General features: G+C 44.0%; 2 protein-coding genes across 2 annotated transcripts; both read right to left on the bottom strand.

Annotated features, from left to right (window-relative positions):
- Positions 1-424: 424 nt before the first annotated feature.
- On the bottom strand, positions 425-3,634 carry LOC308170267 (peptidyl-prolyl cis-trans isomerase B-like). Its single transcript, XM_080545034.1, has 5 exons — positions 3,459-3,634; positions 2,628-2,741; positions 2,228-2,321; positions 1,550-1,734; positions 425-833 (listed from the first exon to the last, which is right to left on the bottom strand). Exons 1-5 carry the CDS (start codon positions 3,591-3,593, stop codon positions 711-713), a joined length of 651 nt encoding a protein of 216 aa, XP_080401160.1. The 5' UTR covers positions 3,594-3,634; the 3' UTR covers positions 425-710.
- Positions 3,635-8,074: 4,440 nt separating this feature from the next.
- Positions 8,075-17,297, bottom strand: LOC308170279 (proline-rich protein 5-like; the record flags this gene model as incomplete). The annotated part of the gene is made up of 8 exons (XM_080545047.1): positions 8,075-8,433; positions 9,814-9,934; positions 10,825-10,965; positions 12,186-12,277; positions 12,540-12,597; positions 13,492-13,540; positions 14,830-14,910; positions 17,176-17,297. 8 exons carry the CDS (start codon positions 17,295-17,297, stop codon positions 8,075-8,077), a joined length of 1,023 nt encoding a protein of 340 aa, XP_080401173.1.
- Positions 17,298-17,511: the final 214 nt, after the last annotated feature.

The following is a 17,511-nucleotide window of genomic DNA, read 5'->3' as shown; positions in this document are numbered from 1 at the left end:
TTTAATGATTAGTGACTTATGCAATTTAAATAGCAGGAAAACAAGATAGAAATTAATGTTGGTAATTTGTTCATATTATACAGTTAGATTTGCTGTGCTGTTTTTTTTTTTTTACAGAGGATGCTTAACTGAAGAAATGAACCGAAAATTGTTGGAACTGCCTTGGCATACCCAAAATGTCTGTGACTTGAAGTTTCATGGTCTGAATAGTTGCCATACTTTTAGTTATTTTGGTACATCTCTTCTTTAAACCTCATGTTTTTACTTCCACTTTTTGTATAAATGTCTGCCTTGTATGTTTGTCAAAAATGGTCAGCTTGGAGGACCACATTTTATGAATAGGAATATCTGTAGCAGTTCCAAAGTTGTTCCCACTTCAATAAATGACTATAATTAAATGACTTGGAAAAAACAAATAACAAAACATGGATCCTTTATTTTAAGATTCTTTACAAAATAAGCAGTTAACAGCTGCACAACATCCATCTTGGAATGCCTGTTTTGAAATGGACCCAAAAGTGTGCCATGTTGATGTTTTGGTCTGGCCTTCATAAGTGCCGAAAAAGGCAGCTCCTGCCACTGGACCGCCCTGAGCCGACGGCCCCACTACAGGACGACAGGGCTAGTGGTAAACAAACTCAAAAATACAAGGGTCTGCTCGGTCGCCTCCCCCCACAGTCCTGTTTCCACATTGAACTTAGTTGACTGTGTTACTCCTTGGCAATTGCATATGGCTTCTCCACTTCGATTGTGCCAGAATCATGAATGACGACGTCTTTCAGAGGCCTGTCCCGGTCGTCTGTCTTTGTGGCCTCAACCTTCTTCACCACCTCCTAAGAAAGGTCGGAAAAAAAGAGAAGAGCAACAATGAGGCGTAGAAGTACGCAAACAGTGCCCCCTGCAGGAGAGACTGAACAACTTACTCAAACACTGCAGTTGGAATGGTTTGCTCAAACCTCAGACAAAACACTTTGCTTACAGCCTCTGGTAAAACTAACAAACTTCTGATTAGAATGAATACTGACATGGTATCAAATCAAGTTTTATTTGTATTGCGCATTTCTCACAAGATGCGACTCAAGGCGCTTCACATGATGACAGAGCCGCAAGCAGGCAAAGGTAAAACACCTGTACACTGTGCAGCTACTACCAGTTTGCCTACCAGCGCACAGCAGCGGCCCCCAAATCCTCCCATGGGGGATCCCAGCCGCCCCACACACCTGACCCGCCCCACCACCAGCACACCCGGCCCAGCCAACCAAGCACAGACCATAATAGCCCCGCACCAGGCTAGCCAAGCATGTGCCCCAGCGGCGGAACAGACCAAGCACGCGAGGGGGGCCGGGGGCCCCCAAGGAGCAAGCAAGGGCAAAAAACCTGTACACTGTATCCAGGAAAAACTTCCTGCATCTTATCAGCTTACACACTGGTATCTCGGTTAAGTAACCATGACTACCGCCTGGCATAGACCACGCCCCCCACTGCTTGCTTTTAGATAATCATCTCAGACTGTGCAGATAAATCATTACTGTGTGTGCGCGTGCCTCACCATGCCCTCCAGGATTTTGCCGAAGACCACGTGCTTGCCGTCCAACCAGGGGGTCTGGATGGTGGTGATGAAGAACTGGGAGCCGTTGGTGTCCTTGCCTGCGTTGGCCATGCTCAGCCAGCCAGGGCCGTAGTGCTTCAGCTTGAAGTTCTCGTCTGGGAAACGGTCTCCGTATATGCTCTTACCTTCAGGAGGACAAGAGCGATGGACAACATTGATATTCAACCACCACCCGTCGATGTCAACATAGAGGCATAGTTAGATCATGCCTGTTGTTCCTCACATTTAACGATGCATTCAAATGAATGACGTTTATGTAAGTTCAGACTCTGTCCCAACAGCACAACTGTCAGTTGACGGACAGCTGATTAACACATACGCAAAACAGCATGTGTCTCAGGGACGAGACTTGAGAGCCGAGTATGCAACACTATGGTTAAACAGTGTTTTCACACCCGCCACCCCAGTCGCTACCTGCTTGGTCGCTCTGTATTTACCGGCTAGCATGTTTGAGATATAGTTTGATCGCATGGGTTTCCTGCTTATGTTAGTTTGTATATCATATTTCATTTCAGGCAGGGAGCTATGCAGAGTAGAGACATTCAATGACACCAAACTTAAATGTTGCTAGCATTTTCATTAAACTGACATCAGTGTTGAGTGAAATGTTCATCTTACCGCCAGTGCCATCTCCTCTGGTGAAGTCTCCACCCTGGATCATGAAGTCCTTGATAACTCGATGGAATTTGCTGCTCTTGAAACCGAATCCTTTCTGCAGAATCGAGTGATGAATAAATAAATACATAAGTCTATCTATAGCCAAACACATGGCATGGTATATCTTATTTCATCTAGGTCTATGCATGCAGTCATGAGCATTGCATCTTGGAAATCAAGAACATTCTCACAAAAATGTAGCTGTAGACAGTAATTTGTAAATGTTTTCAAATGCGATTAAAGCTGAATACTGTTGCAAAAAAAATATGCTATTTTGAGGGCATGGAACATTTGCTAAAATATGCTAAATCAATTGATTTAAATCACTGACAACAATTGCACTGAAAAAAAGAAGTCTCACATCTCCAGTTGCCAAAGTCACGAAGTTTTCCACCGTCTTCGGAACAGTTTTTCCAAACAATCCAATGACGATTCGGCCAACATCTTCATCTCCTATTCTGATGTCGAAAAACACCTGGGAGGAAAAGTCAATTAAAGGTGCGTTAGGGCAGGAACAGAACAGATCAAAAGCATTAGGCTTATAATGAACATTCAGTGTAATCAGTTAATACGTTTATATTCAATGTAGCACACACAGGCAAATGGTAACAGCCAGGTTAAGAGCTGCATAACAGGTAAAGCTGGGACGTTTGGCCGCAGAGAAAGTAGTCCAACAAAAGTAGACGTGGCCAGATTACACGATGTGCCAATTAATAATGATGGGCCTTCCGACCTGGAACCCGGCGCTTCTCCGGACAGGTCAATCAACGCAAACAAATAATCTGCCGAATTTATCTCAACAAATCCTCACGCATTCAGACATCGTTTGCATAACACATGTCAGCCTATGACATATCTTCGGGGGACAATTGAACACGCCTCGTACTGTCCCGGGCAGATAAAAGGCCTCGCCTGCAGTTCCGTGCTGCAATAATCATGATTAGGAGGCCGTGGACACATTGATCTGATCGGCAAATGACACTGAATCACCAATGTTAAACGACTCGCCACGTATTGGGTTTGATCACATCGCTTGTATTAGGTGACGTTGCCGATTGGAAAAAGCACGACATTTGTTTGTCCACCACTGCAAGTCCACACACAGCTAGTTAGCGAGCGATCGCTTTGAGTTGAATATGGGCTAGTATGGGTTTTCTTGGAAGCTACACTCAGCTAGCAGACTGTCTCTTACCTTGGCCGTGACTTTAGGGCCCTTGGGTTTGTCGTTCGCGTCTGATCCACTCGGGAAGAGCAGGAATATCACCGAGCCCACGATGACGGTGGCTGCTACTAAAAACTTCATCCTTCTCTCGCAGATCCGAACCATGAACGAGAGAAAAGTGTAGCCGTGGCGGCCTTAAAGCTAGATGTGCCAACGAAAGGGAAAAAAAAACGCTTTCCGGGGCGGAGACAGCGGGCTGCCGCAAGTTTCAGGCCACGCCCATCTTGGGTAGAAACGCATTGAAGTCAATGGACGGGGGGGGCGTGGTTTTCGTTGACCGAAAAAAGACGCATCGCACTGTGATTGGCTCGTACTTTAATGAGGCAAGCGTGTGGCCCAATCACAAAGTGAAACGCGTAATGCGCACAAAGAATTGAGGGGATCAGGGAATGAGCTGCAGCACAGAGATGGAAGATGTCAGGGAGGAGATTTCCTGTCTAAAAAATGATTTATGCCCCCTACTCGAGAAGGACTTACTCCTAGGCACTTCTGTAGATCTGAGAGGGTTGGATAGGTGTAAGCATGATGGTGCAAATTCGACCCAGCTTATTCTAACGGGAAGGTGGAGCTACTACCGTCATGTTTACCGACACACACTTTCAGATCTGCACAGTGGCAAGTTGAGCGGATGAGATGGAATGCTGTAAATCTTTGGCCGATCCTTTTTTTTTCTCCAAACATTCCTCTTGCAGTCTCTCTGGTTTATGATCATATTCGTCTTATCTATCCACAAGACCTCAGACCGTTGCAGGCTTTTAATTTAATTTAATGTATTTTTTATTTTTATTAAACCTTTATTTAACCAGGTGACCTCATTGAGATAAGGAATCTCTTTTCCAAGAGGGGCAGCACAAGATGCAGATTAATGTTTTTTTTTTTTTTTTGTGTGAGTGTATTTTAGCAAACTGTAACCTGTAACTGTAACTGTAACCACCCTTTTTGAGGGTAACTTACAATCTAGTTCGGTTGATGACGTATTCTGCGGATGGTGGTCTCTGACTCTGACACGTCTACCTCTCGGAGAGTGTTCCAGATCCGTGGGACAGTTGCTTTGTTTTCCTTTCTTAGTTGTGGTGAGCATACTTAACTTCTGTCATCCACAGTGGAAGTGGACTGCTGGGCTCACCAGTGCTTTCATAAAAAAAAGTAACATTGCAGTTGAAAATGTGTCCAACAGAGGGCAGTATTTACCTTTTATGGGATGCTGAGAGACTCAGATTGAAGGTTGAAGTCAGAAATAGCTTCCAACAGCAAATAAGGAATTGCGTCCGCACATAGCAGATATCCAAACACCACGTGTCCCCGATTACTAACGTAGGTGGTCAGGAAGATCTGTTCACAAGGTATTTTTTTCATTATCTACAGTCCTGTCAAATTATTATCTGCCATTTTTTATCATGTGGGAATTGGGTTGTTGGGGATGATTATTTTAATCTTGAAGTACCTCCACGGATGTTCAACCTTATTTCTGTTCCAACTATAAATATTCACTCTCTTTGTTTTAAAGGGGCACTTCACAATTTCCAATCTTATATTCATATTCACAACCCCTGGTTGAAAACTCATTTTCTTAGGACCTTTTTAACTTCAGAACGTTGAAAATCGCAATTTTCACATACGGTATGTAGACACTGGAATTGTGCTGGAGACAATACATATGAGGCTGAATGTTTAATGCTTGTGTATTTTTCTAACTTAAGGGATGGTTCAGCTTGTTTTCATGTTACAGTGAAATAGTGTGTCATTTTACCCTGAGTTGTCCTCATATTGTAGGCTAGTGAAATGCTCTCCTGTACAATGTTTTCTACTTTCCTCCCTGCAGCACAGAGGTGAAAGAAAAAGAAGACAAGAATTCAGTTATTTTTGTATTCAAGCTGCCCTTCTGTTTCAATGAGGATTCAGTTCTCTTACTGGTCCATTTCAGCAGCCTTCACAGTGCCATCTTTCATTTGAACAGAGCAATGAACTGCTTTGCACCTAGGGAAGTTGCACATTGGTTGAGCATGTGACATGTACTGCAAGCCTAGAGGACCATGAGAGTCATGACAGGACAAAGGGGTTCCAATGACAAGTGGACTAGGAGTTTTTAAAGAAGACAATAATATGTGAAAACATCCTAAGATTCAAATGCTAACAGTTAGTGACAGTGACCAGATAAACAGAACCTAAAGTGTGAACTTTTTCTGCACAGCATGGTAAAGATTTTCCTGCAGAGGGTTCGTCTACATTTCTCCTGCTCCAAAGCACATATCACACACACACGACAAAGCACAGAATGAACCCTGTTCTCAACTGTCCATCTCGGTTGTGTGAAAACTTCTCTCAATTCCTTTGGGGGAACGAGAAAGTACCAACGCTCTGTGAGTCTTGTTTTTCTTTTTGACATTATATTTAACTCAGGTCTGACACCACACATATATTGCAATAAAAGAAAGAGAAAGCAAGAAAGTCTTACACACCCCTGCACAATTTTCACATGTCAACAACATTTGAAATCTACAAATCAAGCTGCAGGCTATTCAAATGTCTTGGCCTGGACTCGTCCATATTAAGGCCTACCGACCTATTCCCGAAAAGCACATTAGAGCATGGCAGGCATTCCTGGGGTTACGTAGAGGGCTTGAGGCTACAGGCGTTCTCAGAGGAGGATCAGCGGTGAGAGTTGAGCTGCCAAAGCTCCTTAACTTCTCCACGCACCCTGGAACAGATCAAAGGTCGGTGGCAGTCTAGTCACACAGCATCTGTCGTGTTCTTGGCCTATCTGTAGTGAAAACCAAATGAAGAGCAGCCAGAGTCTAATGGAAAACCAAATTCTAGCAGAGTTGAGATCAATGGCACTTGTTGGATTCAATAAATTCACTGAATTTACAATGATTTGGAAAATGTTTACGTAGGAAGTCAGCCATTAGGCCGGTTCATGCGTAGTAGAGTTTCCAGTCAGGTTCATGAATTCAACCGTCCCGAACCCTGGGCTCCAGGTAACGGGGTCATCAGTGATCCGGTGTCCTGGTTAGGTATTTAAATAGGATTGGGCGTGGTGCGTGGTTGCAGATTAAAGGAGGGTAGTTTACTGATTAAGATTGAATACATAGGAGTAACCCAGGATACAATTGACTTTGGTCTCTGCTTTAAACTAATTGAGCATTATAATTGTTTTCTTCAGAAAATGCTATATTCTAAAAGTACCACACTATCAGAACTTCTTAATAAGAAAATAAATAGTTGAGCCCTATGATAAAATTACTATCCGATTTGATCCATGGAATTTAAGATAACACTATGGACTAACGGTGATTGGTCTATTAAAACAATCATTGTTATGACGTTAAAAAAGGAGAGCCACCTCTATGAAACAGGTTGTAAAAGGAAGCAGGTTTTTCAAAATGTAAGCTTTGTAAAACTTATTTTATTTGTTATTTTATGATTTATTTACAATATTTTACACATTTTCACAGTTTATTCAATATCCCATTATGCAAAAAACAAAACACAGGAAAATTAGGATTAAGACGGGAGGGGGCCTTCAAGGGAAAGGTGGGGAACAGGTAACAGGTATCACTGTAGCCTCTCACGGCTCTGCAGATATGCAACATTGTATCAATGACAATGTCAAACCACACCCCCATTTACTGAGATAAGCTGCCTAATCACAGTTAGGATACAAACAACTTAAATAAACTGTGCATAGTGACCTTGACTTAAACAGGGGAAAATTAGCACTTTGGCCAGAGTATTCAATGCATCAAATACTAGATATGATTATTATTATGATTAGTAATATTAACCATATAATGTCTGTTTGACCCTAACCCTAACGGTATACTTTGTAGAATGATAAATTCATGCACTCATGTAGACACAACTTTTATTAGTAAAAGGATCGTTCTCATGAAAACAAACAAATTCATTGGGAGAAAAAAAACAGTATGAACCGTTTTGACGGAAGTTTAATAGCATCCACTCCACATGATCAAGCTTGTTACCCAAACCTTAGGCCAAGCTGTGACCACTGGGACGATTGTCATATGCCCATAAAACCGCTCTGAAAGGGAGAACGTGCGCACCCGACTCCCTTATCTGTTGCATCTCAAGGTTTTAAAGGAGTTTAAATGTCTGTTATGTGACTCCCCTGTTTCCTAATGAAAAAAGGGTTTGTTTGTTTTGTGACTTCCTATGGAACAGACATATTTCGCAGTGGCGGCACTTCACTTCCCAGAGAACGAGTTAGTGTCTTGACGCGAGGCTCGGGTCTCGACCTTCATCAGCTTCTCATGTGCCCTTACGGAGAGCTTTGATAGGACGACCTAGTCAACAACACCTGCCGTAGTTCAGTTCCCACCCACCGTCCTGCCTCCAGGTTAGATCCTGTGAAATGGGACTGGCGTGCGTTGGCAAACGGGGGACCGGAGCAGAGCGATAGAGAAGAGGCTCCAGGGTTTGGGCCTCAGCCCTGGGGAAGTCAGGCCGCGGCTGCCGAGGCCCTCTCCGCTTCTCCTCCTCCTGCCCCGTCATTCAGAGATAGTCTTCGCCCCCCCCCCCCTTAAGAGCCTCTCGGTACCAATAAGGTGTCTCCAGCAGAGTCTAAGCTAGCTGGGTGGAGGGCAGCTTATCTCACCTGAGCTCTGCTGCCTGAGGACCCCTACCATGCTCAGCGGGGACTCCAGAATGTCTGGTTGGCTGTAGAAAGGCCTGGGGTCCCCGCCGCAGCCGCCCCCACCCCCGCTGTCCTCCTCCATCCCATGGTGCATCCTGCCGCACACGGAGAGCAGCCGGATGTCCGAGTGGGCGTTGGCCACCGTGTGGCGCCGCACGCCGCCCGCCTTCTCGAGGTAGGCCTCGCCTTCCTGCTCCACTAGGGGCGCCAGCGAGGAGGAGTCGGAGGCGTGGTGGGTGACGGTGATCTCTGGTTGACGCAGGTGGTTACCTCCCATCAACCTGGAATGGGCTGTCATTTAAAAGAAAGATTCAATACACTGATTATGATTAAGGTTATGACTCCTATATACCTAAATACTCCGTCATAGTGGGCTGGGGTGGTCCAGTGGCCTAGCACTGCGGCGGTGGTGACAGTGGTTCAAATCCGGCCCATGCCCTGCTGGCATAGCCTCTCCTCTTTCCTTCCTGTCTCTGTCTCTGTCTCTGTCTCTGTCTCTGTCTCTGTCTCTGTCTCTGTCTCTGTCTCTGTCTCTGTCTCTGTCTCTGTCTCTGTCTCTGTCTCTGTCTCTGTCTCTCTGTCTCTGTCTCTGTCTCTGTCTCTGTCTCTGTCTCTGTCTCTGTCTCTCTGTCTCTCTCTGTCTCTGTCTCTGTCTCTGTATCTCTCTCTGTCTCTGTCTCTGTCTCTGTCTCTCTCTCTCTCTCTGTCTCTGTCTCTGTCTCTCTGTCTCTCTGTCTCTCTGTCTCTCTGTCTCTGTCTCTGTCTCTGTCTCTGTCTCTGTCTCTGTCTCTGTCTCTGTCCAATAACAAACTGAAAACTATGAGAGTGGGACTGCCACACTGAAAAGAATCACCTTTAAATACTCCATCATAACCAAAGCAATAATGCTAAAAATTACTTTTTTAATTATCTCTTTATTCCTTGAGCACAACAGGTCATAGATACAGTATCTAGAATCTGCATAGCGCTCGTTAAAATGCATTTTCATTTGCATGCTCAAATAGCTGCAATGCTCAATCATAAAATATAACGAGAACCATGAATAAAGCTGTTAAAGTTTGTACAGTAGGCTTTGGTGTTGTCGTGTTTGATGCGGTGGATTTGTCGTTCCGTGAACCAGGGAGCCTAGTTAGGGCTTTAGTCTTACCCCTCATGGGGTCTGGGGGCCAGCAGGGGATCACACATTCTCCTCTTATTACCAATCTGCTCAGATCGCTGTGCATTTCTTTTCTTTTGTGTGCTCATGATGATCCGAAATGTCATTAACGAAAGCTAACCCTAACCCTAAGGTCATTCATGACAACTTATTCAACTTGTTCCACCACTGTCAATAACAATAGGGTTCTAGACCCTGAATAACAATAACTCACGCTACTGTCGGTGTTCTGTTCACAGTTGAACAAAATGGTATCTCATCATTGAATTATGATCAATTCATCATACATGTTGCCACCCTTCATTAAAACATTTAAGTGTGATTTTTCCAGATACAGATTTAAGCCTGCTACTAGACTAACAAGCACATTCAACGGAGACTCCATTGAACATGTTTTTCTAAGTACTGCTTATATAATAGGCCATTTTGCTGACGCTTACATGCATACCTTTTTCAGTTCAGCAGGAAACAAACCAAAACTCAAAACCGTTTGATTCATGAAGAGAATAACTCACCTAGGAAGCAGTTGCTGTTGCTAACGTGAAGGACGTTGGCCAGGTACGGTGAGATGACGATCTCCACCAGCCTCTCGAGCTTATAGTACCCTGGACTGGATATGTTGGGCTCATGGGTACCCTGAGGACACAGACAGGCAGAGACAGAGAGTAGGCATGAACAGGAATTACACAGGAATTGGACAAATTGGCGTAATCAATTTGAGTCGTAGCCCAAGCCTGACCTTTTTAGATATTAAGATTAACACCTTGAGGTAATGCAATTCTTACGCAATTCCACTGAGAACAGAATTAGATTAGATTAGATTAGATTCACTTTATTGTCATTACATAGTACAAGAAAATGCAACACAATTATTGTGCGTCTAACCAGAAGTGCAACAAATAGCAATTATATTGCAGTGATAAGTAGCAGTATTTACAGCATCTATACAGTAAAGTGCAAATGGTAGCGTGATGTGCAATGTCATACAATGGTGACTGGATGTGCAGTGGGTATATATACATTGAGATGATATACAATGCGCAATTTTACAGGCTGTGATACATATGATACATATATGAGAAATATGTCATATATATAGTGAAGTATACTAGTCTAGCTAGTACTAGACTGATTTGTGAAACTGATGTCGGCTTTTAACCGCAGCATGCCGTGTAGCCAGAAGGCCTTTGCACACAGTCAGATTTTTATAATGATTACACAACAGAAAATAAACACGAGGCAAGCACATTTCTCCTCTGACGTCATGCACACCGTGTCCAGGTCTGGTCTATTAATTTTTTCGGTCGTTTTGCCGGCCTCAATAGGCACTGACCTATAAAATAATCTATAGTCGCCTTGCTCAAGGACACGTGCTGCAGTGCAAATCAAAACGCCCTTCTGAAACTGCAATGTCGGAAGTCGCTGTCTGAAAAGGATTGAATGCCTGCCATGAATTTCTTAAGACGAGACATTAAAAACACCTCCGACTGTAAGTGTGGAGAGACTAGGAGAGAGGAGGGCCTTACTTGAAGGACGAGGAGCATCTGTGTGATGGGGGGGGGCAGGGGCAGGGGTGCAGCGGGCAGGGTGTCCTCCAGGGGGAGCTTTAACAGGACGAGGTCTCGAAATCCCAGAAGGGACATCTGCCTCACCGTGAGCTCCTGACCCTGTGTGTGGCACAGACACACACACACACGCACACACAGACACACACACACACACACGCACACACACACACACACACACACACACACACACACAAACACACACACACAGAGACACACACACACACGCACACACAGACACACAGACACACAGACACACACACACACACACACAGAGAGACACACACACACACACACAGACACACACACACACACACGCACAGACACACACACACACACAGACACACACACACTTAATACTGCAGCGTTTGCAGACATACAGTAATAGGCTTTGTATTGTTGAATGTAAATAGACAAAAGGTCCACAGCACAATGTGACACTTGATAATAGAAGAACACCGTTGTGAATCCCATGTCCCCCTCCTTCCCTGACTTTTCCTAAATGTCTGTTTTTAACATGATAGCATTGTTCCAATGTCAAAATCACACAGAAAACTATCTGGAATCATTGTAATGACTACAACATCTTTTTTTGATAGCCAATATCTTCAAGTCACGTCCTGAGGTGCGATTAACACACACCTGTCCTCAGGTGCAAATGGTCCATTGAAAGTCTCCTCATTGTAGTTGTACACTCATCATTCTCATCACCTTATATACTTACAAGTTATGGGAAGTGATTTTGTGTGTACTTTAATTGTATTATTCTTTTTAGCAAATGACTGGTGTATAGACCTTCTTGCATATAATAATTTTTCCAATACATTACTGCTTCAGATTTGTATTATTCTTTACTTGTTATCAACAATTGGCACTTCACATTTGGCCACATGTTAAACCACTGTTTTATTATACACAAAGACTAACTGCACTCAGTTGCATATACTTTCAGTTTCTAATTGTAGTCCTGACTAGAGAGAGAGAGAGAGAGAGAGAGAGAGAGAGAGAGAGAGAGAGAGAGAGAGAGAGAGGGAGAGAGAGAGAGAGAGAGAGAGAGAGAGAGAGAGAGAGAGAGAGAGAGAGAGAGGGAGAGAGGGAGAGGGAGAGAGAGAGACACACAGACACTCTTTCACAGACACAGAGACAGATTCTTCACTTTGAAGGGAACCATTGTCTCTGAGATATCTCTCCCATACAGAGGAATCTTCTTTTTTTTCTGTCTTTTTCATCCTGCATTGTTTGGACTTGTTTGGAATTGTTTGGACATTGGTGTGGCAAGAGATGCGGCACTGTAATGCCAGCAGGGTAATTCTCAGCCTCACCTGAACAGGGTAGAAGATAGCCTGGATGGTTGGCAGGATCTCAGTGAAGAACCTGACCCACATCTCTGACAGGATGAGGAGTTGACTGTCACCTAGACGGTTGATAGAGAAACCACCACAGTAAACAAGAAGTCACAAACCTGCCAGAGGACGCATCTAAATCAAACACGTCTATGTAGCTTCCTGATGCCTGAGGTAGAATGAGAAATAAGGATATGAACTATTGAAATTTAGGGGGAATTCCCATTACCCATATCTGGCCTTGTGGTAGATGAGAATGAGTCATACTGTTATGCTCTGCAGGCATTTCAGTGAAGCAGCAGATACTGTATCACCAGAGCTGACAGGGCTTACCGTCATAGAGGCGAATCTTCTCCAGCAGGTGCAACAGGCCTTTGGTCAAGAGCTGATTCTGCAAAGTACGAGAATGAGTTTGAATCTAAATGTCTGACTTCAAAAGCACAGAACAAGAATTGGTTCCAATTGAAATGGATGATTGATCAAAGCAAGGCAAGTGATTTCAGCTGCAACTCTTAGCATGGCAAAAAGAGGTTGAAAAAAGATAAAACATATTCAGAATGAACATATGTCTTTCCCAATTTTCTGCTGCTGACGGAATATACAGAATATATGTATTACTTTTTTCCTTTTCTTTAACGAAAACAAGAATGCAGATTGCATTTTGTACATGATACCAAATATTCTAAATTTAATTTAATTTTAATTTTGCCATTTAGCAGACGCCTTTATCCAAAGCGACTTACAATTACGAATTACAGGGACATTCCCCCTGGAGTAACTGAGGGCTAAGTGCCTTACTCAAGGGCACACTAGTAGTGGTGTGGCTTCAGGCGGGATTTGAACTCACAACCTTTCGATCACAAGTCCAACTCACTATCCACTAGACCACCACTAAATGACTTTGACAAACCTGCATGTCCTGTTAGAGCTACTGTGGTATGACTGTCACTTGTCTTTTTGCACACTTGCTTCCTCTACTCCTCAAATACCACCATCTACCCCTGAGCAACATTCACACTCCCACTTCTGATTGAGGCTTGGTGGAAAAAACACATTGGGTTTTTGCTTGACTGCTACTTCAGGGCAAATAAGCAAGGTGGCATTCTACAAACAGCGTATCGAAAGACCAAAAACTAATACATCACACTTTCGCTGGAATTAATTCAACTACTGTACACTCCCACTTACACAAAGCATATTACATGGTCTGCCTTCAAAGTTCGAGCCCTGATTGGGGTGTTGAAATGTTTAGTGCATGCCAAAGGATTAAGTGCACGAAACCTACCTGGAAATACTCAGTAATGAAGGAGCCCAACTCTGTCTTTAGGAGCCACCTGCAAGGACACAGAACAACAGGAAACTCAGTGGCTTTGTCCCAATATACAAAAAAAGGATGGTTCCTTTTCCATCATGTTGGCAGATGCAATGGTAAAAGAGCTGGGTGCGTCTCCACCAAAAACATTTAGGGTGTGTTCTCACTAGAACATTTGCTTCACTTGGAATCGGAGTTTAGGATAAAATTCGCTTTGCTCTGCGTCGTTTGGAGCTGTGAGAACGCGAATTTGAAGTCGCTCCCGGAGCAAACATCCGACGGATGCTCCGCTTGAAAAGGGTGGTTTCGCTCCGATTGGAAACGACGCTTCGAGGCTGTCCATAGGAAAACAACAGCGCATGCGTGTTGATCTGAATAAGAGCGGGCAATTCTTCTGACCAATCGACTACCACGTCTGTTGCTTCGATTGCGTATGTTACTTCGTTTACATAAAGAGCTGCGAGAACGCAAATCTGAGAAATAATTTATGCAACAATGTTGCAATCTCATCCACTTGCTCCGGGTCCTGATTCGGACTTTCATGTGAGAACATGACCTAAGTCTTCTAGAATCAAGGGTACCAAATAAAACAAGACAAGAACTTTAACCTGTAAAAGAAGTGAATGTTTGCCACCAAATTTCGGTAATATTATTTCAATGTGATTTTTCGATCTTATAATAACAGTCATAAATGTTGTCATGACCATGACATAACGCATTTCATAAGAGGTCATGACAATTCATGTGACTTAATGTCAAGTCACAAACAACAAGACATTTTAGAAACAGTTAGGATTGTCATATGATTGTTATTGTCATAACATGACATACTGTAACAGTACCGTTTCTCGTCGAGGCTGAAATTGCTAGCTGTAGCCAAAGCCTTAGGACATCTGTTGTGACGCATCTTTTATGACAGGTACAAAATGGTGAAACGTCATGATGACACCTTATAACATGTGTTATGTTGTGTTTGTGGGAATATTATGATGCTGTTATGATGCAGTTTGAGGTGCACAACTTCAGTGTCACAGAACTGGTGGTTATCGTGTCTACCTGCCACTAAATGGACGAATTGGTGTCACTGAAATCCAGAAAAGGCAAGCTCCAAACACAACACGACAACTCATCTTGAGGACCAGAGCTCACACAAGGCGACCAAGGTGACCACACAGGACAGAGGAAACTTATTGGAATGCAGCCATTAGTTAGACAGCTGCAGCCTACGTCAACTGTTCGGCTACAACTGTAGCATTTATCTTGTTTCCCTGTTTAAAGGAAATCCCATATATTGCAGTGCCAGTGTTTTACCTGATGCTCTCGTTGAGGGTGTAAAGCTCGGTAGCCCCCAGCCCTCCTCCCTGGAAAACTTTGATCACAGCCGTTTGGACACTGAGGGACGCAAACACAGGCAAGGGTTAGGTCAGAGGTCAACAGAGGATATTATATCCATATGAAGGATATTTGGGGATTTTAGGCATACAACCCCCAGTGGAACAGCGTATATTGAAGACCCATCTCTTCAGGCTACATCTGAACTGCCCCTCCTAAAGAGTTCATCCCCAGTAACCCCCTGTACAGTTTCTCTACTGTAAATACAATTAAGAAAATATGTTTTTTTTCCTTCTTCTAGCATTGTGACTGCCTAGTACTAGCATAGATTTATTTTTCTTATGATGACTGATGGATAGATGACAAATATCCAAAGTCGCTTTGGATAAAGGCGTCAATGCTTAATGCCCAAAATGTCAATGTAAAAAATGGAGCACATAAGGTCCATCTTTGAATCCATTATACTTGAAGATGACTTTAGTGCTATAATGAGGGCTTTGGGGAAACTGACCAGAATAGTGTGTCCTGGCTTCCTCCCCTCTTTCTGTTCCTTGGGACGGAAGATAATTTGTTTTCAGTTGAAGGCAATCTACGATCAAAACAATGCTAATACAACACATTACATCATTTATTTAGTCATAAAACGATTGTGATGACGACGCACTGACAAAACACTGCTGTTGCACAACAGAAGCGTGTGGAGGAAACATCTTTCTGCCCAGTCACCATTATGTTCAGGACCAGGGGTCCCCCCACGAGGCAAGGGAGGCGGAATAACGCATCATGAAAGTATTCTTCTCATCTCCACAATGATGGAAAGACCCCCTGCTTTCAGGGGACAAAAGAGCCGCACAAGAAACATTCCAGTGCCACCTCCGTCAGCAGTTTAACGGAAGTGACCTCCAAGCACGCTGCCACATCCGCATCCCAGAAAACATCCTGCCAAAGGCTGCTTCACTTCCTGAGATAGGAGGGGGGGGGGGGGGGGCGCAGACAGTCTGACACTTTTGCATACGGAAATAAATAGCTGTTTTGAACCTGTGAGTCGGGTTCAAGAACTGCCGGCTCTGCTCGCACAGTGTGTGTAGTGTGTTGTGTGAGTCCGGGCCAGGACAATGGTCTTCTTTTTTTCGTCCCCAAAGGTGTGCCTCGCATTCCCTCACAGCTCATGGATTTGGAAGAATCGGATTGATTAAATATTAAATATTGCGGAAAGTGGGAACTCCTTCTATCCTAGTCCATGCTTCATAGGATGGTCCATTCCAATCCAACTCAGGTTATGACAGAATCTCTTTCTGAAGACATTGTCTGCATTATGTTGTGTCATGGTAACAAAATGCTAACGTCGATTACAGTTTTAGTAAAGTGCCTTTTCAAACCATGTAACGCAGATAGTGTCTTCAGAGGGATTCTGACATAATATTAGTTGGCTTGGAGTGTCTGCAATGTGTTCCGGACATATTTCCAGAAAATATGACTACTCATAATCAACGGAAGCAACATATGTAACAAAAAAAGTGATAGGCTATATGTTATAAATGTTAAATAATCAACTACTGGTACGTCCCTTTAAACAAATCCAATGTTTTTAAATGTAATGGCTGAAGTAAATGAGTTGACACTTTGGGCAGGATCAATAGGAAAGCTGTCTAGCACGCCACACACAAGTAGGCAACGCTGACAGATGTGATGAGGTGTTCAGAGGGGAAGGACAGAGGAGCTTTCCTGCTCACACCCGCAGAACCCACAAAACACATCCGTCTGGGATATACTGTCCCTCGTTCTGTCCAAACAGATTCCACACTCACCAGCAGTTTTATTACTCATCGATAGTTCAATCTTAGATTTAAATACTAAACAAAAATTCCTCTTGCTGGCCAGCGTTACAGCAGCCAGAAGGTTTCTAGCTTGCAGGTGGAGGTCTCCTCATTCTCTGACTACACAGAGGTGGATGTTACACTTCCTAGACATAGCCAGGATGGAACACTGGGCAGCTAACATTAGCATCAGGCTAATTCTGCTGGGGCGAGGGGAGGTTGGGTGGGGAGGGGGGAGGGGGGAGGGGGTGAGGGATGGAAGGTTTGTGGGAATGTTTGTCATTGTACTTCTGCGTTTAATTGTTTGTTACCACTCCCTTGTGTTATTCCCTGGAAAAAATGAATGATATGGAACAAGTGACCCATCCTCAGCACTTACTTGGCCCGATCTCTCTCTGTCTCTCACACACACACACACACACACACACACACACACACGCACACACACACATGCACACACACACAGTGGTCTAGGGAGTGGTTGACAGAGACGAGGGGACCAACCCACCTGTTCCAGACACTGGCGTTGGTCAGTTGCAGGCCAGTGGAGCTGGCATGGAAGCGGGCGAGGTCCGTCAGCACGGGCGAGCTCATGAAGCGAGGGCGGGGCCGCCGAAAAGATCCCATCATGCACCGGGCCTGGAGTCAGAGCGGAGAGAGAGGGGGCTTTTACTTGAAGCGACGGGATAATCTGTCGAATTTCAGAGCACTAGTCTGCACAGAGTGAAAAACATTCATCTGTTCTAGTAGAAGTGGACGGAAGCTTCTGGAAGCCACTGTCTCAGTCTGACTCCTTCAAAACATCTCCACGAGAAATTCCGCAGCCGTCTCATGTCTTTGTGGG

This window comes from Nansenia antarctica (assembly GCF_963989245.1).
Source record: "Nansenia antarctica genome assembly, chromosome: 14".
NCBI lineage: Eukaryota > Metazoa > Chordata > Actinopteri > Argentiniformes > Microstomatidae > Nansenia > Nansenia antarctica.
Note: the sequence above shows the minus strand (reverse complement) of the source record. Positions and strands in the feature narration are given on the sequence as shown.